The sequence below is a fragment of the Aythya ferina genome, assembly GCF_964211825.1.
Source record: "Aythya ferina genome assembly, chromosome: 13".
Lineage (NCBI taxonomy): Eukaryota > Metazoa > Chordata > Aves > Anseriformes > Anatidae > Aythya > Aythya ferina.
The window spans coordinates 16,216,289-16,241,095 of NC_140311.1; the positions used below are offsets into that span (position 1 = coordinate 16,216,289).

General features: G+C 46.0%; 2 protein-coding genes across 3 annotated transcripts in view; one reads left to right on the forward strand and one right to left on the reverse strand.

Annotated features, from left to right (window-relative positions):
• The window catches only part of LOC311444123 (uncharacterized protein), a 293,968-nt gene that overhangs the window by 150,433 nt on the left and 118,728 nt on the right, over positions 1 to 24,807 (reverse strand). The gene's annotated exons all lie outside the window — the stretch shown is intronic.
• LOC311444120 (vascular endothelial growth factor receptor kdr-like) overlaps positions 1 to 24,807 on the forward strand; it is a 131,211-nt gene that overhangs the window by 84,595 nt on the left and 21,809 nt on the right. The window contains exons 12-24 of one of the 2 annotated variants that reach the window (XM_084535021.1): positions 1,255 to 1,363; positions 7,210 to 7,503; positions 9,624 to 9,770; positions 11,058 to 11,183; positions 11,296 to 11,402; positions 12,704 to 12,839; positions 14,162 to 14,266; positions 16,664 to 16,780; positions 19,511 to 19,599; positions 20,944 to 21,109; positions 21,678 to 21,775; positions 22,619 to 22,741; positions 22,850 to 22,961. In XM_084535021.1, coding sequence (XP_084391147.1) covers positions 1,255 to 1,363; positions 7,210 to 7,503; positions 9,624 to 9,770; positions 11,058 to 11,183; positions 11,296 to 11,402; positions 12,704 to 12,839; positions 14,162 to 14,266; positions 16,664 to 16,780; positions 19,511 to 19,599; positions 20,944 to 21,109; positions 21,678 to 21,775; positions 22,619 to 22,741; positions 22,850 to 22,961 — 1,729 coding nt within the window. The remainder of the gene's footprint in view (positions 1 to 1,254; positions 1,364 to 7,209; positions 7,504 to 9,623; positions 9,771 to 11,057; positions 11,184 to 11,295; positions 11,403 to 12,703; positions 12,840 to 14,161; positions 14,267 to 16,663; positions 16,781 to 19,510; positions 19,600 to 20,943; positions 21,110 to 21,677; positions 21,776 to 22,618; positions 22,742 to 22,849; positions 22,962 to 24,807) is intronic. The other variant, XM_084535022.1, reaches the window with a different exon arrangement.

Genomic DNA, 24,807 nt, shown 5'->3' on the forward strand with positions numbered 1-24,807 from the left:
ACAGGATTTAAAGTGCCAAAGCTCAGAAAATCTGAAATAACTCTCTGATAATACACCCTGCACAGCGATAGACACATCCACGGTGCAGCTTTATAAGGAGCAAAGGAATGTCTTGTGTGAGTTTAGTTTGGGATATTAAAAAGAAAGTCGAGAGATGCTTTTGTGCACTTCAAAGCACTCCCTCGAGATACGGACAAACGGCCAGAGGGTGTTATAAGTTTTGATCCTCAAAGTCGTTAAGAGAGGACAGCACCGAAAGTGATATTTGTTCCAAATGTGAGGGCTCAGAGTTCCTCAAGTGAATGGCTGCAGGGAAAGCAAAGCAATCTTGCAGGAGCATCTCTGCTATGGTGGCCTAGACCCTACTTTCTTGCTAGCAGTCCGAAGGAAGAACTAGAAATAATTAAAGCCATGATAGTTCTTCACAAGCCTGTGACGGCACATCGCGGCAGGGAGAGGGGAGTGCCATATGGCTGGCTCCTCGTTAGCCAGGCCCTGTGTAGAGGCAGGGCTTAGGATGCTTAAAGAGCACAAGCTGTTGAAGAGGTGTGTGAATTCAGCCCCCACAAGTGACTGAGCTGCTTCCTTTTTCTGTGTGGTGAAGCTCAGGACAGGCGTTCCTCCCTTCTCTGTCACGATCCGCCCCTTCCTTGTGCCTTGCCAAGTGTCTCACCCCACGCGGCTTCTCCAGGGGCTCCTTCTGCACCCTGCAGGTTCCAGCGGGGCTCAGGGGAAGGGTTATGGGATCAAGGTGCTTCCCAGGACCACTCCTAAGAGCGAGCTGGGGCCCAAAGGGGCCGCATCACCCCCTTCTCTGGGGTTATATCAAAACGAAGCCAAACCCTGCAGTCACAGCCCTGTGAGTGACCTGCCTCCCGTGCGAGTGTGCGCGTCCTGTCACCCGTGGAAACCATCCCTGAAAAGCTGAAAAGAAAGTCGGTGGGTGTGGGGCTGATTTGCTATGTCCTGGATGAATCTTCCAGGTCCTTCCCTTTGGGCTCTTTGCTGATGTTGTCATACACAAACCTGTTTTTCACATGGGAAAGGAAGGAGGAGAGAATTACCTGGGATGAGGTGATGTGAGATGAGACCAACAAATAAGAGCACTTGTATGCTTGTGAGCTCCACTCATGGCTAGCAGCTCCTTTGTTAGCTACTCTGCCACAAATTATACACTTACCCACTGCTCCCAAACCCCTCTGCTAAGCCTGCCCTACATTCAGCATCTTTAATTTTTCTCTCCTTGCCTGGCAGATTGTGAGCACGCTGACTATGGAAAACAGCAGCGCATCGGGGATCTATTACTGTGTGGCTTCAAACAAGATCGGCGAAGAAGAGAGGAGCATCGAGTTCTACGTCTCAGGTAAGCAGCGCAGGGACACTGCACCAAACCCGGGTGCTGCTGCTGGGACTGCCTCTAAAGCTGCACACAGCTGGTGAGCGTGGCTGGAATGGAAAATCCCTGGGCATTGTGGTTTCAAAGCTCTCCAAACCACACAGAGTCCAGGCTCTTCACCACATGCAAGGTTGTGTCCCGCCAGCGCCCAGCTGAGTTTGATGTATCCAGCAGCAGACCTGATGCCCATTTTGCCTTTGCCAGCTACGGATTCAGGCCCCCAGTTTAGCTGCCTGGGTTTTAAAGCAACGCTCAGGACAGCTGAGCACTGTCCTCACGAAACCTCTAGCAAAAGCTCAGTCCTGTGTGGTCGTGCAGTGGCCTGAAGCTTCTCTCTGACTCGGGAAAATGGTCACCTCCAGTTAATTCGGTGGACATAGCAAAGGTGAGCAAGGCCAATATCCAGCCCTAACGCAGGGCTGCTGTCACTGGGAGCTGCTGTGACTTTAGATCCCTGCCCGAGCAATTAGCCTTTTCTCTGCCCTTTAAGGAGGGAGGAGGTGAACATGCTAGTGCTCCAAAGAACACAAATCCAAACAAATATGTCCTTAACCTTTTAACACAGGAATTCTTTAGTAGTGAGATCAGGACCTGCATCATGCTTTTAGGAGAAATAGGAGCTTAAAAAAGGCGAAGAGTCCAGGGAGAGCCTTGTTCAAGTGCTTAACCAGACCAAACTGAATCATTTCTGTACTCACTTTCTGGATGAGTGGATGTTGGCCTGTAGAATTTGCATCAAAATAACAATTTTAAAACAAATTGTGCAGAATTGCCCTGGAAGGTAAATGTCTCACTGCCACCATTCCTGTTCTTCCCCGTGAAGCCAATTCCGAGGGCTGAGCTCACTCCCGGCAACGCTCTGCCCCCCTCTGCCTCTCGTCTGTCCTGTGTGCTTTGCCTCCGTTGCTCAAAAGCAGTTCAGCACGTTTCACACCAGGCTAACCAGCCAAGCGCTCACTAAAGCTTGTCACCATTCTGAGTACACAGAAGTACCAAAGTACTATCGCAAAATGGGATCCAAGGCTGACGAAGCTGGTGCCATATGGGGGAAGGATTGCGCCTCCAGTTACAGCTTCTGTGCACTACCCAACGCCTTCTGGAGCCAGAAGGGAGTTTAAGCCCCAAGAAGATGTTCTCCAAAGCCCAAACTCTTATTTATCTAAGAAAAAGCCCTTCAAGGGTCACCTTTGAGAGATAAAGCACAGACATGAGAGGTCCACACGATGCCTTTCAAGGCAGACCAAAGACCGGCCATTTATTTTGCCCTTCCCTTCCAAGCGTGGGTTTGTTTCTGCTCTGAGCCCTGCCAGCTATGTTTGGATGGGTTACTCAACGCAGCATGTTCCCGAGCTATTCGCAGTACTTTGCAATACTCGGGGGCTAAAGCCAGCGCTGCTGCAACCAAACAGGCAACTGGCATGAGGGCAGGCTCCCAGGGCTGGCACAACGGTTGCACCTTTCACAACTATGTTTTATTTTCATTTTGTGCCTTTCAGAGAAGATTCTTTTACAAGAAAATACTGAATTGGCACAAGTTCTGTAGTTGTCATGTTGTGTTTGTTTTTTTTTCCCCACAATGAGGTAGCATTTCAGACTCTTTTGTCAGGGCACTGACGAGGGGAAGCTCAGTCGGGTGCTGCCCAGGCTGCACCTGCTCTGGGGGAAAGGCCGGACTTCAGCCTGGTGCCTGCAGCACCGCGCCCCTTTCGGAGAAGTGTTTATCCCAGGGGAATGCCACCAACAGCCATTTTGTTTTTTCCACTGCTCAGCCCCCTCAAAAACTCCCACAGGCACTAGAAATAGCACTGCCGTCTATTTTTAAAGCCTTTCTCTGGAATCCATTTCAGTGCAGGGTCACCAGGGTTTGCAGATCACACTGACAGCGAGCCATGGAAGGGGGCAGTGGGGTGAGCAACCCAGGGGTCCGGCGGCCACGCTGTCCTCCTGGAGCTCCTTCTGCAGATGCCCTGTGAGCGCCCCACTGAAGCCGTTCAAGGCCTGCCTGGTGCTTGTGTTTGTCTCTGCTAACCCCCCTTGCTGGAACAGAACCCGTCTCACAGCCATCCTGCCTACCACAGGCCTGCCAGCAGTGTTCCCACCTCAGCCAGACGACTGTTTTGTCCCGTGCAGAGGCAGTGTGGGCATCCATCAGATGGCTTTGCCCGTGGCATTGCCCAGCCCTGCTGGCGCACCAAAGGGGGCTCAAGGCTGCCCGAACCCTCCCAGTGCAGCCCAAAGCTGAGCTGGTGCCCTCTGGAGGTGCCCTCTGCCACCAAGGGGTACGATTTACCTCCTAATCTCTGCTCTGCACCTTGGAAAGAGCAGCTGTGTATCACTGGAGGTCCGCAGGACATCAAATCCAAGCCTTTGTGTAACTGTACTGCAAACAACAAAATGGGATCCCACCCATCTGAAACCTCTGAATATGCTTGGAATATAAATGAAGTATGATAAGAATAACAAATAATAACAAAAGCCTCTTATCTGATTGCAAAAACAACTCCGAAAAATGAAATTAAGGATTTCTACCAGAAAGAAAATCCTATACTTCAAACTTGAGATAAGAATCGGCGATCAGATGCTGGAACAATGGATGAACTGGGCTTTCCTACAACTGCTTGCCACTCTCAGTTTGCTTACTCCCGACATGGTTACAGGATTTATGAAAAGCTCCGTGCTGCTTCAGAAGGAGGGCTCACCCCTTCTTTTTCTCACTCTCCCTACATGCGAATGCTGCTGGAGACCCCCCCTCTGACAGGCAGCGGGATGGAATTTGGGCAGGAGCAGGAGTTTTGAATTATCCAGATTATTGTGCAAAGCACAGGAAATTAAAACCAATTAATTCCTTGTAAATACAAATGGAGCCAGACTTTCTTTTGATTTATGCTGACTTTTTACCTTCTCCCAATGGCTCATTTCCCTATTTTGTCATGGAATCCCACACAGTTGAGAGTGAAATTCGCGGCTACTACACTGTAATACAATACGAAAGACAAATGTTTGGTGACTGCTGATAAAAGAGAAAAGGCCCCACGGTGCATTCTTTTGGCCAAGTTATTAGGAGTCGGTTAAAACACTGTATCTGTTCCGAGAGAGGAAGTTAATCACTGCTCAGGTTCAAGATTGTGTAAGCAAAGTAGTCTAAGAGATGAACTGACCTATAATGTGCTCTCCATGCTGCTGTTACTCCCCAGACAATTCAGGTAGGAGGAGAAAAGAGAGAGGAGAGCGAGAGAGACTTTTTTTTCCCTCTTTTTCCTTCCACTGTAATGAAAATCAATGAATATTCTATTGGAGCTGAAAGAGCTTCTTGAAAGACTAACAAGATGGCAGAGAATAGCACAAATTCCAGCTAAAAATATTCAAAACGCTAAATAAAAAATGTCAGTAGAAGAAGTGATAAGAAAAACAAGCCCGTCCACTGCCCCCAGAACAGTAAGTTGGCATAAAAAGCCCTGCGCTAGCGAAGTCCAGCAGCAAGGTGAAACTGTTGAGCACCCCTCACAATTTCAGCTTGCAAATTAGCACGTTGGGAACTTGCCCTGAAATGACAGAGACCTCTGGGTGCTCCAGCCTGTGCTGTCACTGCCGTGCACCAGACGGTGCCTTCCACAGGACAAGCTCTATTTCCCCTCGGGGCTTTTTTCCACTGCCATTCACGGCAACTTGCCCTGCCAAAAAAAAGGGGTGACGAGTTGCATGACCCAGTTCTCCTGAAGAAAAGCTCCCTGAGAGGCAGAAGCAAGGGCAAGCAGGGCTGCCATCCCATCCACTTGGGATTAGTCTGCCTTGAAGGCTTGCAGAGCTGCAGTGTTTTACTCACGACCAAGCTCCAAGCTCACCACTTCACCTGGAATCCGTTCACTAAGCGCTAAGCTCACAGGGTAATTCAGGTTGGAAGCATTTTCAGAAGGTCTCCCGGACCACTGAGCTTATTTAAGGACCAAAAGATCCATCTGCTTGATTTCTGTAACTCTTGCAGGAGCTAAGAGAAAATGCTTAGAAAAGCAAACAAGTAAAGAGGGCATTTTGTCCCTATTTCGCTTCAACGGGTGCTAGAGAGATGCTGCTCATACCACATCGCATTGTTTTCACTGGACCTTAATTCCTCCTGTTTCGGGAATTTTTGCTGGCCTCTGACTTTCCCCCCTTTTTGATAAGCATCAGGTTGGCGTGTCGGAACCACAAGACATCAGACGAGAGGAGTGGGGGTATTACACACGTCAGCTCGAGCACACAGCTAGCGCTAAGTCAGAAAGAGCAACTGAGCCTAACAAAACACTGCATGAAGTAAAGTGCAATTTCATGAAAAGGAAAGAAAGGAAATACAACAATCCCCACTGCTGTGGCCTGAGGGGTCTCTTCTCTTTTTGGAACTTTTGTGAAACATTTCTGGTGCTGGTCATTAAAAACCATGAAGCAAAGCTTGCTGGTTCTATTCCAGATGACTTGTGAAGAAGATAGACTTCTAACCACATCTGAAAGCTCCCTTGGGGCTCTGGAGTGTATAGAATATATGGTTTATTATAAGGTAGATTGGTTATTTCAACAGCCCTGCTATTTATGTTCAGCTGTAGCTTCAACGGAGCTTTTTGCAAGAGTTTGCAGTGTGAGCCCCTGGCCAAATTCCTGCTCCCACGTGGAATTTGTCCGATTGCAGGTGTGAAGTGTACTTGCCCGGCTTTAACTTCTGTCCCCCCCAAAGTACCACCCATTTCAGCCTAGCTTGAGAAAGCATCTTATGAACAGCCCAGTACTGAAGCAACAGTCTACTGGATTTATTGCAAGCACTGTTGGTGTCCAGGAGGTAGCCCAGAACCAGTCCTCCCAAACAGCCTCATCATCCCAGTACCGTGCCTGGTAACGTTTCTAAGGGATTCCTCACAGCTCTCCATTTCCACCGCTTCTAAATCCTGACCTGGCAGCCAGAACACAGGTCACTGTGGTTATCAGGGCATTTTCATTAAAGTCTGTTGGTATATAGATGGCTGAAGCTAACAGAATAAAAAGGGAAAAGAGTATGTTGCAGACACGAGTTAATCGTAGGTCTCTGGCAGCTAATGCAGAAATTGGAATTATCTGTAGGCCAGATTCTGGCACTCGACTCAGAAACACATTTATTGTCTTAAAATGGATTCAGTTCAGCACTTCAGGAAAATTGATTTTTTTCTGAAGTGAAAAGTTACTAAAAATATAGCAAGAAACTGCTTATTCTTTTGTGGATAGATTGGACTCGTGCCTCCAAGCATTACTCGGCTAACTGTTACAGCCTCCAGGACTCACACATCATTAGATTAGTTAATCCTTCCACTGATCAAGTAAATACCCACATGATGAAAGTAAATATCCACATCATCGAAATAAAAGAGAATTGGGAAGATTATTCGGTGGTGAAGAAAGAGAGTGTCACTTGTGAGAAATGGGAGAGGTTTCTCTACCCTTACGCAACCGCACTTCCAGGCACTGGGAGCAGACAGAAAGGTCTCACCAACACATTTGTCTACCTGCATAGCGGAGTCTCCTAGTCCATTAACCACTTCTATATAAAAGCTTTCGATTAATTACTTGAAAATGGCATGATTAGAGTACTGAGGGTGAAAATTACCCCAGGTTGGAGCTGTGATGGGCGAGGTACAGTCGCTTATTCAATGCCCAAGCACGAGTGCCTGGCTGTGAGCACCAGCGCCGGTCTCACTGAAATGGGCTGGTTGCATTGGGGCTGCTCTTGGAAATCCGACCATCAAGCTGCAAACAGGCAGCCAAAATGTGCTCAGGTGTGACTGAACTGTGAACGTGTTTTCTCTTCCTCCCAGATGTGCCGTTTGGGCTGCAAACAGACCCACAGGTCACAACCATTGTGGGGAACGACGCCCAGCTGACCTGCCGGGCCTCCAAGTACATCTACAGCAACGTGGGCTGGTACTACCCCTCCTCAGAGGCGGCTCCTGGCGACTCGGTGATCAAGAAAATCGACAACTACTCCATTTCCCTGACGCTGGTCATTGCTAACGTCACCAAGGAGCACGGGGGCCTCTACAAGTGCAGAGCTGAGAACCAGCACAACAGCACGGACACGCTGGAGCAGCACACGCAGCTCCTCGTCAGAGGTGGGTCCTGCCTGTGGCAAACGGCAGCGGGGAGGGCATCGCTCAGCCAGAGGGGCTGAAATGCTGAGCGTCTGCAGCTCCCTTTGAGGCTTTGCAAAGCAGAAGGTGGTCAGCATTTCTTAGGGACAGTCCTAATACACACTGTGTTGGGTTTTTTTCGTGTTTCTGAGTGAGGTTTGACTCCTAGTCATGTGTAGAACTCACCCAGCTGTTGCTGGTTTCATACAAAATATTCACCTTACACAGCGAGGTGATTTCAGCAGCCTTTTACCTCCCTAATTCCATGCTGGGTGCAGACTTAGCCCTGACTGAGCAGAAAAGACATCGCCTTCGTGTAACTGACAGCCCATCTCTCATGTGGGACTGCCACCCCAGATCTGTGTGACTGGGAGAAGACCACCCATCTACAGCTGCCAGGGTGGTGTAGATCCCTAAACAGCTTTGGACCCACAAATGTTACCGGCCGGGTGCATACTCAAGCGCCACGTACCATTATTCTGGGTGAGTGGGATGCACTTCACTGGAGTTACATATACCCAACCCCCAACTCTTATTTTCATCAAATAGTGATACTACAGATCCCAAAGCCTGGTTTCTTTGGCTATTGAGGGCAAGGCAGTCCTCCCAGTGCTGCACAGGCAGAAACTCATGGAAAATTAGTGAAGTTTCTTCTGCTTCATAAAGGAGAAGGTGAGAGTGATCATCTCAAAGCCTTCTCAGTAAAAAAAAGGGCTGCTGAGAAAGTGCACCATTCTTCTCCCAGTGAAGAAAAACCCAAAGCCCAAAAACAGAGCAGAACTAAATAACCAGAAGCAAGCTGGGGTGCAGAAAACAGAGTCCTTTAGAAGCTGGGTTAGACGGCGATTTCTAAATTGGCTTCTCCACTTACATTAATGGATAACGAGACACCGAAGGGACAGCTATGCTGCCGTAAGCACTTGTCACTTCGGTAAAAAGCAGGCAGCACAGGGCTGGCTTCATTCTCGTTGAAGTGAAGGAACACATTGCCCATGCAGTCTCCTCCCCAGAGCAGCCAAGGCTCTCGCAGCCCCTTCCCCTCCACGCAGACACACACACACACGTGCTCGCCCACGCCACAGCTGTGGCTAGCACAGCTCCGATACCTGAGTGGGAGGTGATTTATTTTAAGAAATGGCAGGAGCACCTGCCTCTTCCTGCAGTGAGGAGGAAGGGAAAGAATCTCACCGCTACCTTGCAGCACTCACAGCTTGGCTCGTCCCCACCGCTGGCACCAGAGCCACCTGCCAGCAGCCCCTGACACGGAGGCACCGGGCTTTTGCTGCGCTCTGCATTCAGGCGATTTGCTTCTCTCTCCCCTGGCAGATATTTTTATTCGTTTAGTCAAATTTCTGCCTACACAAACACCTACACATGATGGCTACGGGAAAAACACAGCTAAACTGGGAATACAGCCATGGGAGAACTGGAATCTTAATCACGCTCCTGTGAGAATTACCGGGGTCTGTTATTTGTCTGGCACACGGCGGAGATGCAGTTCTTCTCAAGAACATACACAAAGTCACCCCTCCAAACCCATTCTCCTTCCCCTACACAAACTAGCTTTTAAATAGCTCCTTTAAATGTATTAACACCCATCAGCTATTCTCCTTATTGATGGCTTGATGTATTTTTTATACTGTGCTAGCGATTTCATTCAATTGCTTTCCCATGCCTTTTATAAATGAGCATAACCTATTCTGTTCTATAAAGCAGAGATTAACATGCTGTGTAGTAAGCAGATAACCCCTCTCGTGGTGGAGGATGACCCAAAATCCTCAGAACTGGTTCCTCTTCGCCTCCTCCCTTCTTGTTTTGTATTCACTCTGCATTTGCTCTTCCCACTCGCTGTCCTCTGTTTCCTTCAGAGGCTGAGAAACTCAAGGAGGCTCCAGCTGGAGCTGAATCTACACTTAGGCACTTTGAAAATAAGCCAAATGAACTCCTCCCATCATCTTTTGTGGGATTTTTGCTACCACTCATCAGCAAATCTTTGCCACTTCCAGCAAGGCCACGTGGCTGGCCAGAGGGGAGACGATGGCAGAGCTGTGGGAGAAGCCTTCTGAAATGTCGCTGTCTGTTGTTCTCCTTTGTGACTACAGCAAAGGCAGCGCCGTACGTTATCCAGAACCTGACCGACCTGGAGGTTAACATCAGCGGCAAGATCATTCTGGAGTGCAAAGTCAGCGGAACGCCAGAGCCTCACATCACCTGGAGGAAGAACGGCCACCCCATCTCAGCAGCCTCAGGTGAGCTTCCAGTGCGTGCGGCAGCACCGCGCCCGTGTATAAACCCGGGAGGGAGAGTGTACCTGCGGGATGGGTCTGAAAGCACGGCCCTGAGCGGCCAGAGGGCCGTGGTGCCTGCTCACGGTGCTTTGCAGCTAGCCACCAGGGCAAGCTGTGCTGTGGCACATCACACGGCCTTTCTCTTTCTCCCACTACACAGTCCTGAGAACGTGCTCTCCGTTCAGCCCGTACAGCAGCCACCACGAGCAGGGAGTGTGGGCTCCTCCACCCCAGCCTGGAATTCCTTCTCATCTCTCTGTCCTGAGATCTCCTATAAATCTTGAAGGAACCTGTGTCAGTAGCTAGTCCTGTGACTTTAATTATGCTTCCTGGACTAGGTAGGAAATCCAGGATCATACATAATTCAGATCAGACTGTTATGATCAGAAACCCTTTACAGCTACTGAAATTTTATAAATAATTCTAGAGGGACAAGCATGTAACATCCAACCGATGGAAACATAAATAAAATATTTGGAAAAAACACCTCGGGGTAAATATTTCAGCAGAGTGCATGGCAAGTTATGTGCAGCATTCTTGTTAACAACAGCAGGATTCATGGGCAGAACACCGACCAACACAAAGTGTCCTTCCCTTTTGGATTCAAAGCCCAGCGTATTTTCCTGTTTCTACCCCAAATATATCCCTAGTGACACGGAGAAGCTCTCAGTTTCATGCCACAAAATCAGGAAAATTACACATGGAGAAGCCTCACATAGGTCATCCCTAGGCCACCTCTCTCTCGGCACTCCACCTCTAGCCCCTGGCCTTCTGCAAAGCCAGGACAGCTCCATGCAGTGATTTTGCCAGGGATGCACATAACCTGATCCCCATGTTCCACATGCTAGAGCTCCCGTCACTTCCCACAGCCTCCAAAATGCTGGCTTTCTCCAGTAGTTTCTTTGAGTTCCCTTTTCTTCCAGTATACCCCATTGCTATCAGAAAACCTCTTTCAGTCACTTCACAAACTTCCATAAACGTTTTGTCAGGCTCTGTCTACTTGTCATAAATAAACAGCCACATTTGCTGTAGGTTAAGTGATACCCAAGCGATCTAAACAGGTATTGAGGTAAAATAAAGTGTCGGGTTGTTGCCAAACCACGAGGAGCATGGAATTAAAATGGCTCCTAACAAGAGCATTTATCATGCCTGCATGGATGGGAGCTCATTTTCAGTGCTCTGCCTCCTACAAGCATTTGTAGGCAGGTAGATTGTTGTAACAAAATTAACCTAGATCCCTCACTACAGGAATTTCCATGGAAAATAATACCCTGGTCATTGAGCGAGTGAAGAAGGATGATGAAGGGCTCTATGAATGCAAGGCATCCAATGACATGGGCCAAGACAGCACATCAGCCTTCATTAAAATACAAGGTGAGGTCCAAGCCAAGGTAAAACACAGATATTGTGCTGGACTGATGAGAACTTTTTGTTCAGCCAAGGACTCTGGCTACATTTCAAATCCATCTGTACATTTAACCCACAGGTTCTGAAGAGAAATCCAACATCGAAGTCATCATTTTGGTCTGCACCGGTCTAGCAGCTACCCTCTTCTGGCTTCTTCTGACCCTCTTCATTCGGAAGCTGAGAAAAGTAAGAGAGCTTCCATCCTGTGCAGAGGCTCTGCTTTTGGACCCTCTGTCAGTGTAGCACCAGCGTTTAGGGCTGAAGTCGAGTCTGTGTGAATGTTTGGGACAGAGAGTAGAAAAAGTGCAAAACGTTCCAGTGAAATTTAAGTCCAAGATTTCTGCTGACAGTCCCTCGGCTTTTCAAAAGATCGCTTGTACATGTGAGCCTCCTACCCACTTCCACGGTATCAGAAAATCAGGCTCTTCCTTTTTTATGAGACAAACTTCCTGGCAAGATTAGGAGACAGAACAAAATCCTAATTCCCCTAAAATGAGGGCTTGATTTCAACAGCTATCCAATAAGATTTCTCTGAAATACAGATATTGAAGGGAGCCCTGTTTAAAGAAAGATTCTAGGATGTTTATTCTAGAAATGAGCCCAAACCACATGGCTTATTTTATCTCTATGCCCTGGTATTCTTTTACTTCCTTTAGTGACTCAAAAAAATAAAATTTCAGGAAAGTTTTAAGGAATTTTGCTCTGTTTTTAAACTGTAAATAGAATGGCAACCACAGCTCTCTGCTCTGAAGCTCGCCCAAACTGCAGTCTTAGTGCTGATACCCGATACTTGAATAAAATTTCCCCTCCTACTGCAAATGCAGTAATCAAATTCATGTTTTTCCTCCTTGTCTCAGATTTTAAAGAGCTGTGGAGAAGAGAGAATTTCCTATTATATTCCACACCCATGCAAGTCTCTTTACAGGTTCCACCACATCCCAGCTTCTCACTGAGCAGCATTAGGAGCAGCAGTTTTCACCAGCTCTCAACCACTTTTAATTTAAAAGTTAATTAATTTAATATTCAGTTTAAAATTAGCATTAAAGCAATAGCTACAAAGCTGATAGCTGTGCAGAACCAGCCTGTTACAAAAAGCTGCTTAACTGTGAAAATGCAATGGAACATGCTCCGTGGGGTGCCAGGAAGTGCGGCTCGCAGGGTGCACAGGGAAATGCACTGAGCTCCAGTAACAGATACACCTAGAAGACAATGATTGATTTTGTGTCCTCGGAGTGTTTACCAACATTAATCCATGACTATTCCCAGCACGGCTGAGTGGCAGGCATACGTAAACATTTATTTCCCAGATAAGAAAAAAAGAGAGGCAGAAGCTGAAGTGATGCACGTATGGTTTAGAATAAATTTCAGAGCTAAGGCTGGAATCCAGGGAACTCCCCAGCTTGCACTCCGTCTTGTAGATGACAGCTCTCTCCCATTAGAATTGCAGGGTAAACACTGTGAATAATTTCTCCAAACCCTGTTTTTAGCCCGATGCCACAGACATTAAGACAGGGTACCTGTCAATTATAATGGATCCAGAGGAAATGCCTCTCGACGAGCAATGTGACCGTCTTCCCTATGACAGCAGCAAATGGGAGTTCCCAAGAGACAGACTGCGGCTGGGTGAGTGGTTTGGAGATTATTACTGTAAAGAATGATGACTTCTCATGCTCCTTGATTTCAGTTATATCTGTTGTATTACCCAAGAAGCAGCCCTCCATTTAGTGCCAGCATACTCCCATCCTTTGGTGAGAACTGGCACTGAGTCACAGAATTTAGCATCATCCTTAATGGGGAGAAACGAGATTTGGTAAGAAAAGCAAAGATGTCTCAAAAAAGTGATCACCTCTTACTGTTTCTTGGAGAAGTGAAACCAAACTCTTGACAGGGAAGAAAGGTACCTCTGGGTACTGTCCCTGTCAAAAGCATCGTTTCACTCCCATAGGGGATGATGGAAAGAGAAGTGAGTCTGAAAGGTGACAGTCTTAGTGTCAATTTTCTTTTGAAGAAATCTTCAAATTCTTCAAATAATCAATTCTTTATCAACCATTCAAACTTGGCTTTGAGCTGTAAAGAACTACCAAGAAAAATGAACCAAATTGAATTCAACAGCTCAGCTCCTTGGGTGATGGAGCAAGGAAATGTAAAACGCAGCCTGTGTTTGCTTAGAGGAACGGCAACATCTGTGTGCGATGATGAGTGCAGGGAATATGCGTGTGGGGGGGTGCCCACAGAGCCTTAGCTGGAAAACATGGAAGAAAGAGGAATACAGGCAAAAAATAAAAATTAAATTAGAAGATGGTGGGACATAGGGTGAACCTGGCAGAACCAAAAAGCCAGACCATGATACCCGGTGTAGCCTTCTGCATTGTGGGTCAGAGCCCTCCGAGCACACTAGCTAATATGGGCCCGAAAATTCAAAGGAAAGGGAAAATGAGAAAGATTATCACCTGAAATTCATTTTTTTAATAGTTTTTACTTCAAAAAAATGCCAATAACTGAAGGGTCAAAGGGTCCTGGCTGAGTGCCTTAGCTGGCTGTCTCTGTGACTGTGACTCATGAGATCAGTCTTCCACAAATCTATGTTTAACCTGGCCTCTGACTTCCCAGGGCTCGAGGATAACTGTATGCAATGTTTTTACCCTTCAGCCATATCTATATCTATCTATATATTTAGCCTTGCCTTCAGCCGAATCCAGATTTATTTATTCTACTCTGTTCTGTCACATACTGTATTGCATTAAAGTCATATGGATATAAAGCATACTGTTTATATCCATATACTGCAAATATGTGATACAGGTTTCTGTCGACTACCGGTCTGCGTTGTGCCTGGGTGCTGGAGTCTTGGATTTCTTGCAGAGCTAAGGATGCATGTTTCCCTCTTATCTGATGCAGACTGTTGTAAGCCCCCTTTGGCTCATTCTCGACTCTTGCTTCTCTAGGTAAAACACTGGGTCACGGTGCTTTTGGGAAGGTGGTGGAGGCGTCTGCTTTTGGCATTGATAAATCTTCAACCTGCAAAACAGTTGCCGTAAAAATGCTTAAAGGTACATATCCCTCTGAGATTCTCAGAAGACTCCTCAGGGAACACGTGGGCAACAAGCTTCCAGTTCTCAGCTCCAAACGAGTCCCAAGTTCATTGTGTTCAGAAGGGAGTGGGTTTGCCATATGGGAGCAATTAGTCGTTATACAGTGGATGTTAACATGTAGGAAATGACAAGTGGGCTCCATGCTGTGCTGCTGATTAAGTCTTGTATTCCTAGAGGAGGAAAACAGCAGCTTCCAGGTCTGTGGGGTTAGGAGGGAAACAGATTATGGAATGTAATTACACTAGATAGTCTGAAATTGGATCTAAGCCTTCGATCACAGCCCTTCCAGATGTAGAACAGTTCAAGGGGCTGAAAAAAAGCAGTGCCAAGGGAATGAATTAGAGACAACTTGCTTCTAATTATTGAAATTAAGGAAAGCTTTCACCATTCGGCAGTGGGGAATGGATGAACTTGGAGACTGCTCTTTCATATTACATTTACATACAAAGCCTCTGCAGACAGCGCATGAATAAATGCATCAGCCAGTGCCTTGGTTTGTGGGTTGGAGGATTTTAGCTGTTCACATAGGATTTTTCAGAGGTACAGCTGATGCCCACTGAATGGCTTTTCATAGTCCACATTGCTCTGCATCACTGCTGCATGACAGTATTAACCCTTCAGTGCCATTAATCAGCAACTTCTATCACAGCATTTGCCTTCCTGGTGCTCTGCTACTTCCCATCTCTCTGAAGTGCCAAATCCATCAGTTTTTCACCTCTCTGGACCTCCTTTGAACCTTGTCTGCCTTCTCTGCATTAGCCAGTAGATCTTTAGATCATCTTCTCTTCTGCTGTTGTTTTCTCTGATCCATGCCCATCTCCAGACCCATCCCTGAAGTAGCCTAGAAGCCCCTGGTCCAGCCAGACATCCTTCTCCATCCCAAACTTACTGGCCTGGATAGCTCTGGGTTTTCATTCACTTCCATGCTGTGCTTCCCAGCCGATCCTCATGTCAACTCTACCCTGCCCACACATATTCAGTGAACTCTTTGACAGTTTCTCCATCTAGTTTTACCCTTTTCTCCCCCAGTGTGGCCAGCAGCCTCCTGCTCTAACCTGGCCCACCCAAACTAACATGCCCATCATTCATCATGTTCCTGAATAAGCCAGATTCTCTAGTGGGAGTCAAACCATTCAGAAAAAAGAAAAAAAAAAAAGGCTCTGGAGATGTTTGCATTACTGTAATTCTAGCATATCTGTCATTTCCATAAAGTTGACTGGTATCTGTTCTGGCTTGAAGGCTACATCTTAACGTGCTAGATTATCTGAAGCATTTCGGAGGCTGTTCTCTTTAGATTTTACCAGGCATGTGTTCCAGCTCATGCCAGTGTAAATCAGAAATGATGCCACCCCCATACATACCCATCTATAAACACTGTTGACTGAAGAAATCTTGGGCTTGGAATAACTCCTTTATGACACATAGCTTGGTGAAAAAGTCGTTTGTGGAGAATTCTACAAACAGATAAAGAGGTTACATTTGTCACACTGAGTGATCTGTTATGTAACCATTTCTTCATTTTTAAATCTGAAATGATTTTGCTAAGGGAAAAACGGAGGCAACAGGACACAGCCATTTTGTTAAAATACATTTTGACCATGAAAATTTTGGAAAGAAGATAGAGGAAATAGGCCAGTATATGAACAGAATTCTGGCCAGAATTCTGCCTTTCTTAGCTTCGCCAGCAAAAGAGAACAGAAGTACAGTGTACCTGGCCAACCAGTGCTTTGTCACGTGTCGCATTCATGGTTAGCACACAAATATGGTCCCCTCTGCTTTGCTCAGATGTGTATTTCTTGGGTCAGTGAGATCTCACAGGACTGAGATTCAGCAATGCTGTACATTCTCTAGTACATTTTGGGACCCATCTTACAGATGTGCTGGATTCCTCCATCACCTGCACTGGAGTGTTGCTCAGTACTGTAGAGGAATATATTCTGAGGTATCATAGAGAAGTACTGCTAAGCTGCACATCACTGCTACAAACAGAGAACATTCGGCTGTGTGCTGTTGTTGCTTGGAATGATTGTTTGTTCCTTTACTTAGCCTGCAAAACTCAGTCCTTGCAAAGGGTCTCTGGTATCTGAGTTAGGGTAGTTCTAATACAGGACAGTAACCCTCCGTAACCCATTCTAGAGAAAGGAAGAGTCACCCAAAGATAAAGTGGTATTCCACTTCATAAAGGTCAACAACAAACAATGAAACAGCTGAATTATTATCTGTGTAAGAGTCTGAGAGGTAGAGATACTGCGAGTAACCTGGGTGGCTTTTGTTTCCAAGTATAAACAGGATCTTGCCGTGTCCTGTTAAAGATATCCTGTTGAGTAAAGATGATTTTTTCCTGTTTATCTTAAGCAGAATGTGCAACTACTAATGAATGCAAGGCTTTAATGTCTGAACTGAAGATCCTCATACACATAGGACATCATCTGAATGTAGTCAACCTGCTGGGAGCCTGTACCAAAGCTGGAGGTGAGAAATGCTCAGTAAATAGGGAGCAAAGAAGCAGCACTTGTCAGACACAATGGTGTTTCAGTGCGCCTGTGGTGGAGTGTCCAAGCCTCATGCACATGTGGAACGTGGCCACAACACATCGATGGCTTTTGAACATCTTCTAGCCACTGGTGTCACTTCTCTGTATTCTTTTTCTCTGTCCTTTGTAAGCTTGTCTGCAAAAGAGAATAGAGACTGCAGAGAGGCAGGGTCCTTAGTTGCAGTTAGGCACCCAGTCCTCCACATAGGCACCACTGATCATTTCCAAGTTGCTTTTCCCCTTCTTCTCCCTATTCTTCCCTGCTTTATCAAGAGGATGCACCAGGCCAAAAGGTACTTGAGGCTTCCTCTTCCCAAGCATTTCACTCTTGCCAGGCAAAGGCAGGCATTTTGCATAGTATACAGGAACCTCAGGCAGTCCAAAGCTGAACGGAGCAACAGCACAGATCTCCAAGGGGCTGAGCTGACATGACTTGCTGTACACCACGCAAAGAATTTGCCATGAAATGCAAATGTGAACCAAGGGTTCCAGAACTCTTAGATCTTTGTCACTAAAAACATCCCTTCCTTTCCCATACTGCCATACAAAGCATCCTTACCTCCTACTAGACTGTACTTTAACTTCGGGTACCAACCCTCAAAGATGCCTCTTAACTGCTTACAATCGACCTTCAAAACAATCCCCAATGACAGATTTAAGAGAGCTGAGGACAAGGAAACCAGAGTAAAATAAGCAAAAGGGAAGGAGTGAGAGAGATGGTGCACGCATCCGTTATCATCTACGACTCTGAAGCTATCATTTTCCCAAAGAACATAATTTCGCTAAGGTAGATGTGCTAGGATGCCAGAAAAGAAATGTTCCCTCCAGCAAGATACTCCCAGTTCCACAGAAGCAGTCAGCAACCAGCAGCCACAGACACTTCTGTAATCTGGGAGCCAGGAACGGGGAACTTGCAGGAATTCTTGCAGCACTGCAAGCCCCAGAAGCTTGTATGGGAGGATGGCCACCTTTAGCTGAAGGGTTTAAAGGTCGGGTGCATAAGCAAGTAGCCTTGGCTAGTAGCTGGGACTGTGAGCAGAGAAGTAACAGTCTGAATGCTGGTGACTCTGCTGTCCTGCCAGCAAGGTGGCTTAACACAAACACATGCCTAAACCATGGCAGCATTATGAGGAGGTCAGGAGATTTTAACAAAAACAGTAATTCACCCACAGAGTTGTGGCTGCCTAGCAAATCCATTTCAGTAACTGATCCAATACTGTGAGCATCCATCCTCTGAGGAGCTTTTTCTCCTGAGAGTCCCTCTGCTTTCCGTTCTCCGCTCTGCTCCATTCTGATGGATGAAGTATCCTCCTGCTTCCTGGCTAGCTGCTACCTCTGGCCGCAGTGGCTGAGCAGAGCAGTGCAGCAGGGCCTTGCAGGGCACTGTGGAGCCTCCAGGCAGGTGCTGGGTTGTTTGTCTTTGAGCAATGCAACTGCAGACTAAAGAAAAATAGCCTTGAGCTCTCAAGACAGACACTGGGATAAGCGTTACTATTAAAATGCCATCGCAGAATATGGTGCCTTCTCCTTGTTCGGTTTTATACAACCATATAGCAGTGTTCCTGATGCAGACTGCCATTAAGCATGCCCATATATTATTTCACCAATGTAACAAGTAACAAATTTTAACACCTTCGCTGAGTGCCTGATGTTAAGCAGTTAGAACTAATGCGTAGTACATGCTCTGCAATGAAGAAATAAAATAGAGAGAGGCCTTTTCAGTCTCTACAGCACATGTCCGACCGGACCCAGGAGGCAGGCTGCAGTCCAAGTCTGTGTGCGCATTTCTGGCATCGCCAGAGCAAAGTGCTGCTTCGAGCTGGCTCTTTCCTGAATGGCCAAGTGCAGCTCTTAGCATTTTTCCTTTGAAGTTCAAACACATAAGCCTGAAATACGTTTCTGGACATGAAAGTAGTTGGTTACGATTGATAATAATGGATGTTTACATACATTCTAGTCCCATGATTTTACCTCATCTTACAGCTGATGATTACAAAGCGCAGTGATTGTGCCAGAGGTAGACAATGCCATTGTTCCCTTTCCTAATGGCTCACACTGAAACATAAAAGGATTTTCAAGCAGATCTTAAGAATATATGTAATTGTATAAAAGCAGCAATTGCACTGAACTCCACAGTGGTTTGCACAGAAATAAGAAAGGAAGAAATTGATAGGACTTTCCAGGCTTTCAAAAACTTCCCACTAAATATTTCTGCAAACTTCTGATTTAGATCTGTCTAGGATCCTGCACGCTTTCATTGCCTCTCTTGGCATCAGCTCCACCTAAAGCATGCAATTGTAAGGGCAGCAGAGAAAAATGAGGCCTACTCCATGCTATGGATCTATGTACAGAGTAAAACAATGTTAGTAACATAGGGGAGTGCACATTCTCATTTATCATTCCGAATTTTCTTTTGTCTATAAATAAGAAATAAATACCAACTGTTAATCATTAATGGAGAAAAGTAAGAATCAGTTCTGTGTTTCCTGCTTTCCCTATCTACTACTGGTTGGGTGCTCCTGGAGCTCCAGTCCTCTGCTTCCTCATTTCCTCACCCGTATAACAGCAATGACAGTATTTCCCTATTTTGGAGAGGATTTGTGAGGATAAGTTAACATTAAGTGCTTTGCTGTGCTTCAAAACTCATTTGACTCTCACTGTCTTTTCAGGTCCTTTAATGGTCATTGTGGAATATTGCAAATATGGAAACCTGTCCAATTACCTACGAGGAAAACGAGGAGATTTCATTGCATACAAGGTAAAACATGACAGGCTTCTCATAGTCATAAGGCAACTAGCAACCACAGGCTAGAAGTTGGGTTGTTTTCTGCAGTGGCACTGAGACAGTCTGGTATTTATAGATTCCTCCAATCATAGAATCACTTGGTTTGGAAAAGCGCTCTAAGATCATCCCAGCCAACCTTTAATCTAGTACTGACAAGTCCGCCCCTAAACCATGTTGCTTCCCGCACCGTTTCAATTCATATGAGCAAGAAAAAGGAGCCTTTTTCCCTGTAGGACCTCACTCCCATCCTCTTCTTCTCTACCACCTGCTAAAGCATTAGTTGCACAGACCCCAGCACTGCAGAGCCTTTGAGACAGAAAGGGAACTTCCCGCGATGCCAGCACGACCTGGCACAAGGAGGTCACAAACAGTGAAAAACTGTTAACTCCAAATGCAAGCCTGGTCTGGAGATCTGTGCTTGGTGCCACCAGAACCAGCTCCCCTCCTCCATCACCTGCTCATTCCCATCTTCTTTCCTCTCCTTCCCCTGGCCCAGCCCCAGAGCCCACGCAGCATGCAGCAGACTGGATCACAAACATGGCCCGCATTACAACGTACCAAACAGTTTTGGTTTCCAAACAATTTTATCCATCCCCACGAACATTTGGGCTAGCACAGACTCCACTAAGACACAGAGGAAGTCAGAGGAGGCCAGAAATGAGCGGTGGGGAGGGGTGGGGACTACCTCCTCACTGGGAAAACAGAGCACCAAAAGGGCTCTCGGATCCAAGCCCTGCCAGGAACTGGAGCCTCGCCAAGATGTTTTTTTTTTTCAGATGACTCGATTATTGTTGTTATTATTATCATTATTATAGCTATTGTGTACAGGCACAGAAGTACATAAGGTAATTTGTGTAAGAGAAGGAGGTTTTCCTGGTACAGTCACTCAAAATTCGTTTCTCACCATTGTTTTCGTGAATTGCAGGCACTGGTTACGTTTTGCTCCCCGGGGGGGGTGAGATGGCTGCATTTCAGTGCACATCACACTCTATACCTTCAACTGTGATTTTTAGTGTGGTTTCCCAAGAAAGCAAGAGGTACAGAGTTACAGCATCTCTCTGCTCATCTGTCAGTCTCACCGAGACAGCTTCCAGCTAACTTGTATGATGGAAAATTGGAAGAAGTAAATGGAAGGAGATGTAGTAATAAATAGGAAAGCAGGCTTCATGAGTTCTGCTCTTCAGGGAACATCATGTTCCAGTGTGTATTGAGCACATCTCCAGAGGACCCTTTCTCCATATGCCACTCCATTACGTATCTTTAAGTGCCCAGGCATTACGCGATCCAAAGCTAACAATCAGTTTGTGCCATTTCCAGTCCCAGGAAAATTCAGACCAAGCAGAGAAAAGTCTGGATGAGTCCAACAGCGATTTGACCGAACTGATCAAGAGACGCCTTGAGAGTGTAGCCAGCACTGGAAGCTCTGCCAGCTCAGGATTTATTGAAGATAAGAGTTACAGTGATTCTGAAGAGGATGAAGAAGGTAAAAGAAACCTACCTAATTCCAGACCTTTTATTAAGATTTCTGTTACTTCTTCTGCTGTTTCTTGGACAGCGTCACGCACGCTGTCACACACCTCACACTGCTTGACTTCTTCCAGAAATTGCAGATTCTTTCTTCTGCATGTGCCCCTCTCCAACTTTCCCACAAAAAGAGATTTGCAGTAACATATGTATATAAAAGCTGCTCCTATTGTGTAGGAGGAGTAACAGCAATATTTTACTTCATTTTCATGAAGATTTGTTGGGGCCAATCTGTCCCCAGTCTCTCCGCTCACTATAAATAGTTCCCTTCACTTTTATCCCCAGATGTTGTTTTCCCCATAGCTAAATTATGTGAATAATGTTGGGTGAAACTTTTTGAATCATCTGATGCTCTACCCCCAGGTCAGTGGTTCCCAACCCAGTAGAGCTGTAGCTCTGCAGAGAACTCAGGAAGCTAACATTATTCACAAGCAGGACTGGGGTAATCTGCATGGAACTGGCACCAGTGCTGAAAACATTCAGGAGCTGCTGCCCCAGCGTTGTGCTCTGTCTGTGATCTCTCCTAGATGCCGAGGATCTGTACAAGCGGCCTCTGACGTTGGAGGATCTGATATGCTACAGCTTCCAAGTGGCAAAAGGGATGGAATTTCTCGCCTCCAGAAAAGTGAGCTCATTAAAACATCAGGGCTGAACCTCTTTCCTACAGTCATGGGCATCTGATATGAAGAAATCCAAATATGCTCTTGAGCCTGTGCAATCTGCTATTTGCTTTTGTAATAAAGTGTCAGAGATCACATTAGCTCTAGTGGTTAAGCAGTCAGCAGCACTGAAGGAGTTGTGAAGGAATATCTATCATCTTCTTGGCCAGGGACAGGAGCGAATGCGGATTGTAAGACCATTTGCAGAACTGCCTCTTAAATAAATGCAGAAAGGTTTCTTGTAGAGAAAGATCCTGCTGGTGTGGTCAACAAAAGCACTACTGAAAAGTGAAGAGGGAGTACTCCACTATTTGTTCAGCATGACACTTATGTTGGAGAACATCAGCAAAGTCAGCACATCTTTTGCATAGAAAAGAAAAAAAAATGTATGTTTGCAGCCTGCAGAAAGACTGCTTTTTGTGTAAATCTAATGTAATATACAGACCAAAGTACATGCCAAACAGTAATTGCCTATGTGAAACTACTGCAGTCTCACACGCTTCTGCTCACTGACGTGCAAATATGGCTGCAGCTGCTTTCTGATCTCTCCCAGATTTGGCACAGAATAATTAACTGGAAAATGGCACTCCCTTAGGCTCACTGTAACCTTGGAAGTTACTTCAGACAGAAAAATCTGAAAACTAACTGTGATGCTTGGTTTGTTATTTTCTCTTTTTCTCTTCAACCTGTTTGGCAACAAAAACTCATTTACCTTTCCACTTCCCAAGGAGGTCTCAGGCTTTCAGCTCTAGCGGAGGCGTGTTGTCCAGGCGGAGGCTCTGATCTTGCCTGTCTTCATTCCTTCACAGTGCATTCACCGGGATTTGGCAGCAAGGAACATCCTTCTTTCAGAGAACAACGTGGTTAAGATCTGTGACTTTGGACTAGCCAGGGATATTTACAAAGACCCTGACTATGTACGAAAAGGAGATGTAAGTGGAAGAAACCTGAAATGCTGATCTCAGATTTGTATTCCCCCAGGACTTGAGCAGATCACTAACAACACTTCTGGCAACGTGTTCTGTCTTTTGCATTTTCAGGCAAGACTTCCACTCAAATGGATGGCTCCAGAAGCTATTTTTGATAAAATTTACACAACACAGAGTGACGTATGGTCTTTTGGAGTGCTGCTATGGGAAATATTTTCCCTAGGTAAGAATGGTTTAAAACCTTTTTTTTTTTTCCCCCTAATTTACGGCTCTGTTGCTATGAAAAGCTGTTAACAAAAGATGGTAAGGTGATGCCACGTTTCTGTTCCTGTTAGTACAATTGCGCGGTGCCTATCAGGTGTAAAATAAAGTCACTGGGCTGAAGTCAATGAGAATTGCATCTGGCAAAGTAAGTGAAAACAGTGAATACCAGGGAGCAGAAGCAGGAATAAACCAAATCCAAAACACTGGACCTGACATTTGCAGTAATTGAAACCAACAGAGCACTGTGATAATGCAAGCCTCTGTTGCTCAGGAGTGAAATATTTCTTTGGGAGCAATGAAAAAGTTCCCCCATCAAACCGTATTTTCCCCTAAGCCAGCTGCTTCAGGAAACCACGTAGCCCAGAGGCTGCAGGGGATTACACCGCTGTTGACACAGTGGTCTGATGCTGCTGGTGGCAGACCAGGAAACCCAAGGGAGTTTGCCCACAGGACATTTTATCCCAGCTTGGTTATCTTCCCCACAAAATCCAAGTCAGATTTTAAGTACGAAAAATGTATTGGCAAGAGCTGCCATCAGGTTGATATGAAAGCCAGGCAGTGCTAGACTCTGCGTAAGGCATTTTGGCAGCAGACAGGTAAATGCATACTTCTCTGGCCGTATCATTTGCAAGCCACAACGTTTTTGAGAAAAATAGTAAGAGCATTCTTTATACACTGCAGATTTCATCTTCTGGTACTGTTAGAAATCTCAGCCTCATTAAGATCTGGTTACTGTACAGCAGATAAAGCCCTGAAATTTAGACAAGCAGTCTTGCAGACAGTGGGATTTTACTGCTCTCAAATTCTCCTTGCAGAGTGGCAAGTCCAGCTTTCCTGAGGGAACTCAGGAATGCCAGCTCTGGCTTCCTGATCAGCATTCGCAGACAAAAGAAAACAAGGAGCACTGTCAACTTAAGCTGCTGAATCTTAAAGCTAACTGTAATCTGCCACCTTTGGTCCACCGATCAGCTGCAGTTAATGATTAGGCTCAAGATGCCAAGTCGAGACCTGGCTGCAAAGTCTGGAGCTATTTCTAACCTGAGCTTTATTCAGGGCTGTTAGCAAGGAACACAACCTGGTTCCAGTCCAAGTCTTTGATTTGGACTTTTCTCTAGTTTATATCAGCATGCAAACCAGAAAGTTCACACCCAGCTGGTTAAAACAAGTGGCAGGTGCTGCTTTCCCCAGAGTTCAGTCCTATTTATTTACAGCTTTGTTACTTCAGCGTAACACTTCATGGCTCTGTAACAGCATCACCTGCTGCGTGTGTTTTGAAGAGCCACAGAAAGATGAAGCTCCAGAAGCAGGAGCCATGCCCCAGCTCTGACAGATGATTACAGAAGATGCATTATTAGCATTAGCATGCAGAGACACGCTCCGAGGGGACAGTCTCTCCATTGCGCATCTCCAAGGAAGCGAATGAGCTGAATAGCAATGAGTGGCCAGGCCCACTTCATAAGGCAAACTAGTTATGCCATTCCCAAAGGTCCTGGCAGTGTTTAACGGATGTGAACTTCGGGTCATCTGGCCTTTAATACCTAAGACTAATAAAAATTAAAATATATTCACTGAAATTCATCTCTATTTATAACTGTTGGGAAAAAAAAAATCATTTATCTGCTTGCTTTTCATCTTAGATGGCCTCTTTTCTTAATGAAGGTGCTCACTTGGAACAATGGGCTGTCCTCTTCTGAGTTGAGGGGAATTTACTCAATTACTCCGAGGGCTGCCATCCGCAGGGCAGCCTCTGCCCTCCCTGTGACATGGATCACAAACTACTTTCTTCAGTCCGTGGCACAGATTCA